Source organism: Ovis aries, chromosome 2, assembly GCF_016772045.2.
Source record: "Ovis aries strain OAR_USU_Benz2616 breed Rambouillet chromosome 2, ARS-UI_Ramb_v3.0, whole genome shotgun sequence".
Taxonomy (NCBI): domain Eukaryota; kingdom Metazoa; phylum Chordata; class Mammalia; order Artiodactyla; family Bovidae; genus Ovis; species Ovis aries.
The window spans coordinates 37,002,790-37,013,247 of record NC_056055.1 but is presented as its reverse complement, the minus strand read 5'-3'; the positions used below and the strand labels follow the sequence as shown (position 1 = coordinate 37,013,247).

At 58.5% G+C, this 10,458-nt stretch overlaps 1 protein-coding gene across 9 annotated transcripts in view; it reads right to left on the bottom strand.

Moving 5' to 3' along the window:
- Positions 1 to 10,458, bottom strand: part of CNTFR (ciliary neurotrophic factor receptor) — a 63,649-nt gene that overhangs the window by 26,476 nt on the left and 26,715 nt on the right. For 8 of the 9 annotated variants that reach the window (XM_060410884.1, XM_027964277.3, XM_015093062.4 and 5 more), the window contains 5 exons: positions 5,555 to 5,672; positions 5,222 to 5,388; positions 4,019 to 4,182; positions 580 to 760; positions 73 to 241 (listed from right to left, as the gene is read on the bottom strand). In XM_060410884.1, the coding sequence (XP_060266867.1) occupies positions 73 to 241; positions 580 to 760; positions 4,019 to 4,182; positions 5,222 to 5,388; positions 5,555 to 5,672 (799 nt within the window). Of the gene's footprint in view, positions 1 to 72; positions 242 to 579; positions 761 to 4,018; positions 4,183 to 5,221; positions 5,389 to 5,554; positions 5,673 to 10,458 lie in introns of those variants that run through there. The other variant, XM_027964283.3, reaches the window with a different exon arrangement.

Below are 10,458 nucleotides of genomic sequence, written 5' to 3'. Positions count from 1 at the left end.
GGCCATAAGGGAAGCGGCTGGCCCGGGGGTCCCCTCAGGCTCCTCTCTGCCGCCCAGCCTCACTCCACTCACCAGATCAGGAGACTGCTGGCAGTGGTGGCAGCGGCAGCCAGGGCCAGAGTAACAGGGACACTGACGAAGGAGGGCGCTGAGGTTGCCCCGCCGCTGCCCAGCTCCCCGGGGTCACAGATCTTCGTGGTGGGCGGGGGTGCCAGTGAGCTGGTGGTGCTGGTCGTGGTCTCTGGGGAACATGGAGGAAACTCAGGGAAGGGCTTGGCCAGGGCTGGGGTTCCCCCTGGATCTGGGGGTCCAGGAGACATGGCTTCTGCCTCCTGTGTCAGACCAGTGCTGCCTCCAGCCTCACCCATCAGGCAGGTCCTTACTGCTTCCCCCAGGCACACAGATGACCCCTCCATCCAGTGGCCCCTGCTGAGAATCTCCAAACAGCAAGGACAAGGAACAGCAGGGGTTGGATAGACCGAGGGGAGTGTGGCAGCCACACAGGGTTCAGAGAGCCCTAGGGCAGACGCTCCAAGTCCCAGGAGGACAGGAGGCAGCACGAGGTGAGGGGAGGCTCACCGGGGGCCTGGGCCTCAGTGGTCAGGTGTCGTGGCTCCTCCGTCCAGGGCGTGGCGTGGGCAGCCACGCTCCAGTCGCTCCACGTCCCAATCTCGTTGTCCTTGGCCGCCACCTGGATGATGTACTCCTTGCCAGCGTAGGCATCTGTGATGGTGTGTGCTGTGCCGTCTGACAGCTCCACCTGCAGCCAGACCACCACGGAGAGGGGCGGGGAGAGGGACGGTGGACCCTGGAGGTCAGGAGAGTGAGGCACCCCCGGGAGACAGGAGGATGCTTTGGGGAGGGGAGAGGAGTGAACATACCCCTGAAGGGCACGAGGACTTCCCTGGGGGAGGGAGGGGCTACTGAGAACACCCCTAGGGGAGAGGAAAGACACCTCAGGAGGAGACCCTCCACCAGGGAGCGGAGACAGTCCTGAGGGAGATCTTTAAGGAGACAGAAAGCACCCACACCCTGAGGGGAGAGTCAGCAGGACTGTCTCCAGCTCTCTCACAAGCCCCTGACCTCGGTCCCAGCAGGAGGCAACACGAGGTTGGGGTGAGAGAGGGTTAGTGCGGTGCTGCCCTCTTCCTCCCCCATGAAGAAGCTGTTTAGCGGGAAAGCCACACGCACAGACTTGGAGCTGGGCTGTCCGAGCCCAGATTTCAGCTCCATCCATCCCCTCCTCGCTAGGTAACTTACTTAACTTCCACTTGCCTTACAGTCCTCATCTGTAAAATGGCGTTAACGATCTCCCTCACAGGGTTTTAATAAGGACGCAGGCACAGGGCGAGGGCCAAGCAGACTTCAGCCAGCTCTGTCATTATCACGGGTTCCAACTCGGAGCCCGGGTTCCCAGATGCCCAGCGCACCCACCAGCCTGGCCCCAGCTGGGTCTCTCCCTCAGGGAGGCCTCCAGCCTGAGGCGGAAAAGGGGTGGGGGGCGGTTCCGGGGCAGAGGGACAGCTGCTCCGTTTCCTCCTGGAGGCATCGCTACCCCGCCCCCGCCTGGACAGCCCCATCACGCTGGTCTCCCCCACCCTCCAGGCTGGCCTGCCTGTCCGGCGCCCCTCCCAGACCCAGGCTGGGCTCTGGTTCATCTCAACGGCACCCGCTGCCTCATTAAGCCGCCTCGTAAACAGGGGCAGCCGGCAGGGGCGGAGGAGGGGCCGCTCTGGGCCACGTCTGGCTTCAGGGCTTTTTTGGTCCCCATTCCAGTCTTCTCCCAGCAAGCCAGGGTCTGGGCTACCTGACCTGACAGCCTGTGAGTACAAGAGTGTGTGTGTGTGTGTGTGTATGTAGCTGGGTCCAAGTGGGGGGGAAGGCTGAGAGCCTGAGAGTAAAAGTGTGTGTGTGTATGTGTGTGTAGCTGGGTCCAAGTGGGGCGGGAAGGCCTCCCAACCCCTCCAGGGTCCGTGGGCCTCAGGTAGGAGGTGTGGGTAGAACCAGAGTCAGTATGGAAGACATTTGGGACCCAGACCTGGGCTCAGTGAGTCCTACTCTAGCCCTTGACCAGTTCCACCTCTGGTCCCCCCTGGCTCTGCAGACTCCCTCTGCTAAGTAGACCCAGCTCATTCAGCTCCTTCTCCCCCTCGCCAGGATTCCACCCTCAGGCCCCCTGCTTTGATTTGTCCCCCAGATCTTTCCCCACATGGACAGAACCATGGGGAGCAGTTCAAATGACCACCTCACTGGCAGGCCTAGGGTGGGCAACCCACCACACCTCTAGTGATGTGCTATAAGCCCATGGCTCTCCAGGAAGCCATGTCTCCTAGGCGTGGGCCCTTCTAGTCAGGTTGTCACTGATCCCTTAATCCACCACCTTCAGAGAATGGCTCCACAAGTGGCAGGAATTCCCGAGCTGCTGGCATCTGCCTTCACTAGGAGGCCTCCCTCCAGCCTGTGGCCACATGCCCTCCGGCCTTCCTGTTGAGTGAGGCCCAGGGCCTAAAGATGCAGGGAACCCACACTCACCTCCCCGGTCCATTTAGAGAGCCCCTGCCAGACCTCAGGGCACCCATTCTTGTGTGATTCCTGGCCTGTATCTCTCACTTCCTCCTGAAAAGCCAAGTGATGTTTTTCTCTGCTTGCCCCTCCCCATCATACACCTGCCTCTCCCCAAGACTAAGGACTGGGGACAGTCAATGCTGTTCAGAGCAAAACTCAAGTTCAAAAGAACCATACATCTAGCCAAGCACCATGCTGACGTGACACGGAACAGGGCTAACATGGGCCACAGGCCACACGTGTCCTTGCCATGTAACTCATATACTCTGCTCTGCACATGTCAGCGTGGGAGTCAGTTCTGCCCACGGTGCAGGCCAGTGCATGGCCTTAGCATGTTAGTCACATGCATGGTGAAAGCATGGTTCCTGCTGGGACCACGTGTATGTGTGCATGTTCCCGTGTGTGTGTGGTGGGCAGTGTGCCAGGTCCACGGCAAGGCGTGTGTGCTGCGACGCGCAGGGCTGCTGCCTGTAGCTCGTTAGCAGGGGTGGGGGGCTTGTGAAACTAGACCCTGGTTATTAGCAATGCATTAGTCTCGGGCAGCTGGCCAGGCAGGAGGGACTCCGGACTCTGTCAGAGAACATATGAGCATATGAGCAGCCTTGTGGGGGCCAGGCCTGCAATGAGGACAGGCGCCCTGGAATTGAATTACAAACTTTAACGGCCAGCTGGGATGGGGGCATGAGGAGATGGGGCTGGAACCAGGTAGACGTGGTGGGGGTACAGGGTGACCCTGAGAGCCAGCCTGGGTTGCCCCAGGGAGCATCCTCCCAGCCCCAGTCCTTGCCTTCAGACTTCCAGCCCTCAGACAGCACCCACAACCCCAGGCTCTCAAGGAGAGAGAAACTCCAGTCTGCCCCGAACCCTTGGCAGATCCCCAGAGCTCTCTCTCATAGCTTGATCAGCATTCCAGCCTGACCCCGTGCTGCCCCTGTCCACGGCTTGCTTCCTGGCCCAAATCACCTTCTGACTCATAACTTAAGGCTGACACCTAACTGAGGCTTGACTCTGGAGCCATGACACTAGTCATGGCCTGAACTCACACCTTGGGTTGAGCTTGACTCTACTGCCTGATTCTGACCCCTGGAGCCCATCTGTGAGGACAGGGACCATCCTGTCCCTTGGGTCCAGGCCCAGAGCCTGGTCCAGAGTGTAGGAGAGAAGTCTGATCAGGGCTGAAGCCAGAGACAGGAAAAGGGAAACACTGCCACCATCTGCCCCCAGCATCTCTCTCCACTATCCTGGGGAGTCACATAGACAGGCGTGTTTGACTGTCCTAATGGCGGTCAATCAGGATGCCCCCCCTCAGCTCCATCCATCCTTCCAGGCCCACCCTCCACCCCAGAAAGCCTCTCCGACTGCTCTCAGGCTTCCCACTGGAACAGCCAGCAGCAAGGACTCCCATGCCATGTGGCTCTGATTCCGGCTCTCGGGATCCAGGCAGGGCACTCACATGCTGCCACTGGTCCAGGATGAGGGGTCGATAGCGCAGAAAGAACTTGAGAGGAAAGGACTCGGGGTCGGGCCAGGTCGACGGGGTCTGCCACGTCACCTCTAGCCGGCGCGGGTTGCTGGGCACTGGCCGGGCTACCACGTTTTCCGGAGGGTCAGGCTTCACTGTTTAGGAAACACAGCTTTGGTGCCACACTGATCTCTTGGAACAACCCCAGCCACCATGACAACCAGTGCACATCGATAATCATTGGTCTCCTCTGTTGTCAGCTTTGGCAACTACTGTTAACAACCATTTCATTCCTCCCACCTTTCACATCCCTGTCATCACCAATGACTGTCACCAGTCACTGTCACCAGCTCATGATATCAACATCATAAATTTCATCCCAACCCCATCCTCATGATGACCAGCATCCCAATGACTAAGCCGGTGTCATGCTCTATCATGACCCTCATCATCACCTGGATCACCCACTCCTGTACCAGCATCATATACTACCCCCAAGCCTGGCTTTCCACCTCAACTTTTCCAGTTCCCAACTGAGACACGGCCTCCCTTGGAAGAGTCTGGGCTTGAAGCTGCTCTGCGGGTCAAGGTTAAAAGACAGTTCACAGGTGTTGCAGATCTGGGTTGGAAGTGGGCTGAGGATCTGATGGAAGCAGCTAAGGGCTGAGGTCATGTAGAGTCTGGCGGAGGACCCAGCCATGGTGGGGGTGTGGGCGGAGGCAGAGGGTCTGGCTGGGATGGGACAGGGGCAGGCAGGGGGTCTGGTTGGGATGGAGGCTGGGAGGAGGGCGGTCTCTGTCCCAGCCCTGTCTCCTATTCTGACACCTCATTCATCACAGGCCGTAAGGAAGCCATTAGCGTGGTTGGGGGGGCGGTGGATTGGAGGCTGCAGCTGCACAAGGGTCTGGCCCAGCCTGCCCCCCTCCCCCTCCTGCATGCTCTGGGAGCCAGAGAGATGAGAAGAGCTGCTGGAGAGGCCTCTCGGCCCCAGCAGGTAAAGGGCATCCACTCAAATGTTCACAGGTGTGTACATGCCATGCGTGGACGTACATGTTATACATTCCACACACACCTGGGCAGACACTCGTGAACATCCCCACGTGTGCTCATACACACTTCCGGCAAACATCCACTTACACACTCCCACTGCAGGATGCAGCAGGGAGCCCCTCCCTCCCCGCAGTCCCCACGCACCGATGGTGAACTCATCAAAGGTGATGGCTGTGGCATTGTGGCCCAGGGCATTGCTGACACTTATCGAGACCTTGTACTTGACGGTGGAGAACAGGTGCATGTAGCGGATGTGGCAACGGTTCTTGACGGCCGGGTCCTTCTCACAGACCATTATTTTGGAGCCGTGCCTGAGGAGGGGTGAAAACCAGGCATCATCACCAACCTCAAGGATCGGGCAGGGTGGAGGCTGGGAGAAGGTCGAGCCCAAGGCTGGGCTACAGGGTGTGGATGGAGGGCATGGAGGGGGCCCGGGAGAGGTCAGGGTTGAACCGGGTCCTGGGTGTGTCTACTCACAGCACAGTCACATTGAAGGTGTTGGGGATGTAGGTGGGAGTGGGCAGATGCCAGCTGCAGTAGAAGCCCTTGGGATAAGTGTTGGAGCGGCAGCTGAGCACAGGCTCCCGCGGCGGCACTGGGGGGGGAGGGGTGAGGACAGCACGGTCAGGGCGTTCCTGAGCCCCCCGGGCCCTCGTGCAAGTGTGGGGACAGGTGGGCCCCAAAACCCCAGCTCTCCCTCTTCAACCCAACAGCAATGCCAGAGGTGGGGGTGGGAAGTGCTGTCAGCGAGGGTCTGAGGCTTCCCAGGCCACAGAGAGCCAGATGTTTAATTAAAGAAAAACAAGGGCTGTATGGAGAGGGAGCCCCCCTCCACCTGCTCAATGGAGGCGGGAACCATGGGGAGCAGGGGGCTGCGGGCCTCAGCTCATCAATCACGGGACGGAGGTGATGTCTGGGGGAACTGGCCCCAGCCCCACGTCTCCTGCCACCTTGCGTCCATCTCCAGAGGGAGATTGCAACAGAGGTCAAGGGTGGGGGTCTCCACCGGGTCCTCTGGTTGCTGGGGTGATCAGGGTGCACTCCCGGCCGAAGACACATTCCAGGCTTCCCCTCAGGAGAGAAGAAGGGACACAAGACAGCCCTGGGGGCTCCACACAAACGACAGCACTGTTCACACTCATGTATGTGTTACATGTGTGTGTGTGATGTGAGTGAGTGACGTGTGATGGAATGTGGGAATGTATGTAGGAGGGTCTGTATATGCAGCTCACACCACATGCCTACACGTGTGACTGTGTGTGTGTGTTGTTCCGTTGGCGTGTACTCACCCCAGCCCCAGTCCCCAGCTTCTCCATCAGACCCTTTAAGAAGCCCGTTATACAGTCAGCAGCTGCCTTACTCTGGGGACCGCAGAGGGCCAGAGAGGGCTGGGGACATGCCTGGGGTCACACAGCAAGCTCGAGCCAGTGCCAAGCAGCAGGATGGGAATACCCACTGGCATGACCACACCTATGTACTTGGGAAGTCCTCCCTGCGTCCTAACCACTCTTTTTGCTGCTGTGAGCGCTCAGCCCAGCTGTCCCACCCTCGGGTGTTGGGTAAGGCGTGAGGACAGCCGGCTCAGGTTCCTGGAAGGAGGCAGTTTCTGTGATCTGACCCAGGCAAGGAATGTCCGTCCACAGCTCCGGGGATACTGACACCTCCCTTCTGTGCCCTCCCACCCCGCCCCCTGCCTGACAGGTGGACAGGAAGCGGGAGGGGGCAGCTCAAGAAGCCAGGGATGGTGAAGGGGAGGGCATGTCTACGCCTGCTGAGTGGCTGTGGTGATACACGGCGAACTGTGGGCTCTCATCCAGGGTGCACGTGATTGTGAGTGACTCTATGTGATTTCATGTTCATGCCCAGTATGTGTGAGGTTTATGTATGTGCTCAGACCCCCAGGGAGCAATCCAGCTCTGCAGCAGGAGTGATGAGGGTGTCAGACGGGCACGAGGGGAGCTCAGGACTGATGAGGGGGCCAGAGGGGCGTGAGGGGAGCTCAGGACTGATAAGGGGGCCAGAGGGGCACGAGGGGAGCCCAGGAGTGATGAGGGGGTCAGAAGGACATTAGAGGAACTCAAGAGCAATGAGGGGTGTCAGAGGGGCATGAGGCCAGCTCAGGAGTGATGAGGGGGTCAGATAGGCATGACAGCAGATCAGGAGTGATGAGGGGGTCAGAGGGGCACGACAGCAGCTCGTGTGTAGCAGGCAGAGTGGGCGACGGTGTGGGCTGAGATGTCTCCAGCCCCAGGCCTGCAGGGAGAGTTGGGGGCCAGTGGAGCCTGCACAACGGGCAACCTGCCTGCTGCCCGCTGCGGTCTGTCTCCCCTGGGAAGCCTTCCTGGCCCTGAGTTCATCTTGTGTCTGTCCTGTGTTCATCCTGTGTGCCTCACATATCCCTTGCCTATCTGCCCAGGGGCACAGAGGCATGGGGGTGGGGTGGGGGGGGGCGGCCAAGGACACAGGAAGTGCCTTGTGGGGACCTGTGGGCCAGGCCAGAGCTGGCAGTCACCCCAGGAGGAAAGGACATTCCGAGGTCGGCTGAGAAGCCTCCACTCCCCTCCGCACCCCGCCCCACCCTCCCTTAGCCCAGGCTTCAAAGGAGAGGGCGCTGGGGGGTGAGGACTGAAGCCTGCAGAGTCAGCTCCCTGCCACCTGGGACTCTGGAGGGCAGAGCAGGGACAGACTCGCCTCCCCATTGACCAGCTCCCTCCGTTCCCCTCTGACCATCCTCCCCCCTCAGATGAGCCTCCTCTCAAACCTCCCCCTCAAACCAGTTCCCCTCTCTGACTGGTTGACTGGGCAGGTCATGGGGGGCGGTGGTGGGGGGCAGGGCTTTGTCTGTCATCTGGCTACTCCTGCCTGGCCCTGGGCCCTGAGTAGGGAAGGGCTTGGGTTTCCTGACAGGGACCAGGTTTCTCAGAGGGAAAAGGAGGAAAGAAAAACAGAGAAAAGGAAGAAAAGGAGTGACTCGCTGCAGCTGGAGCCCAGCTGAGGGGCTGGGTGGGTGGAGGTGGGGTGCTGTGAGAGACCAAGTGTGAGGCTGTGGGACAGTGTGCAATTAGGAGGCCTGTTGTGAGTGTGCTGCACGTCAGGGGAGAAGCTGTTTCTGAGAGGCTGCAGTTGTGAGGCGGCGTGTGGAACTCTGATGGGCTTCCTGTGTGTGACTGGGAGTCCGGGCAGCTGTGTCACCGCAACTGGACGTGTGTGGCCGGATGACTGTGTTTGTGTGGGACTCGGGGTAAGGCTGTGCGATGTGGGGACTGTTCACACGTCTGAGGCCGCGTGGCCGAGGTCCTCTGTACAGAGGCATGTAAATGCGCTGTTGTGTGTGAGACAGTGATAGAAGACCACGGACCTGCGACGCTGTGTGTGAGACAGACCTGAAGCCTGAAGGTGTTTTTCAAACCGTGGGTGTGGGAAGGTGCCCAGTGTGTTCACACATTTAGCAGAACACACCGTGTGAGAGCATGTGTGTGAGCCGAAGCCCGTGCGCACGCGTGTCATGTTATCACAGACACACACGCTCCGGGGTGCCCAGACTTCCTGAGTCGCCCCTGTGGGGGCTCCTGAGATGCCCAAACGACAGCATCAGCCTGCAGCAGGGCGTCCTAGCGCCCCACGCGGGGCCGCGTGTGCGTGTGCATGCATGCGTGTACCCTCGCTGGCCCAGGGTTTGTTTGTTTTCCTCCTAATTGGCTTGTTTTTCCATGTCCAGCCCACCAAACCGCATGTTTTTCCTCTCATCTCGCCAGCCCGCCTGGGCTGGAGCCCCCGGCACGCATGAGGCCTGCCCAACGGCTTAGAGAGGAGGAGGGGCAGGCTGCCCACGCCCCTGGCCAGGCCAGATCAGGCCAGGCAGGGCGGGGTGACCCTTCCAGCTCCCGCCCTCCCGGGCCGCACCCACACTACTCCTCCTCCTCTTGCCTGGGCATTCAGGGCCCGTGGCCCATCCTAACCTTATCTCGTGACATCTCTTCTGGACTCCCAAATGCCCACCTTCCACCCATCTTTTCTCTCCCCAACTTCTTCAACCATGCACTGCTCTTTCCTTCCCAGCAAACACAGCTGAGGAGGAAGCGATGCTGAACCGAGGGGGACTAGAGTTCCTGTCTTGACCAATCAAACACGAATATTTTAAAACTGGACAAGGAACTGTCTATTTAAAATTAGTCAGTCCCTGATTTTTCAGCCTAAAATCAGAATGACATGGAATTAGCAGTGTCTAGGGAAACAAAAGGATGCTACTAAAAGGAACCTTGTGATCCTGTTTCCTAATGTGTGTGTTGGTGGGGGGGTGTCCTTTCATCACCTTGGGTAGGGGCCTCTTTAGAAGGGGGTGTGATCATCTGCCTGAGGGCAGAAAGGTGGGTCAAGAGGAAGCAGTTCAGGGATCAGCCTGGTTAAGGGGACTTACAACAAAATATTTTTATGATCAGGTTCCCTTGGAAATAGAGACACAAAAATCTTACACGTTTAAGATAAATATTAAATAATTTTTAGTCTGAATGGCCCACAAATCAGGGGTAACTCTGTCCTGTTCTCTGAGAGCTGGTGAGAAGGATAATTTGATATTGAATGTTGCCAAACCCGGTCTCTTGTTACTAATATAAAGTGACTGAAACGATCATGATTAATGTCCCATGTTCCTCTGACCAACCCTAGAAGGAAACAAGGCAATGTGAGATAAGTACCTGATAACTAATGCTACAGCCAATTCACGGCCAGCACCCCTCTGACAGGCAGGGCCTGAAGAGTGGTCAGCGCTATATATAAAAAGTCTGGGCTCTGGTCACAAAGAGCAGCTGTGGGCATGGCCTGTGGGCATGGCTACCGGAATTACTTCTAGACCCAATCTCCCTTCAGTGACCTCTCAAAGAAAATCAAGTAACTGGGAATGAGGGCCGGAGTCACCCAGGCCTGGCCATCACAGCCAGCTTTGTCCATCAGAAGCCTTCTGGGGCTCAAGCTGATAAGACACGGGTGTGGGTGACTTGTGCCAAGTTGGCCTCACCTTTCTTGCATGCCACTCAGCATGTGGCCTCTTTCCCCACATGAGGGCCCAGGGCTAGGCTGCGGGGTCCACTTCTGGTGCACCCTGTGGTGGGCCAGGGAAGACTCCAGTGGGCAGGAGTCACTCCACCCTGGGCTTGCGACTAAGATGTTTTGTTATGACTGCCGTCTCTCCAGTTTAAACATGTAAAAAGGCTTTTCTGTGGGGAAAGGAACATCCCTACCAAAACATACTTTCCCCTCTCCTCTGGCCCCACAGATGGGTCAGTGTTTTTGTGGAGGATGCTGAGCAACCCTTCAGCCTAACATTTCCCACGGTTGTCCACATCTATCGCCTGACAATGGGGCAAGGACCCGCTCTCAGGCCC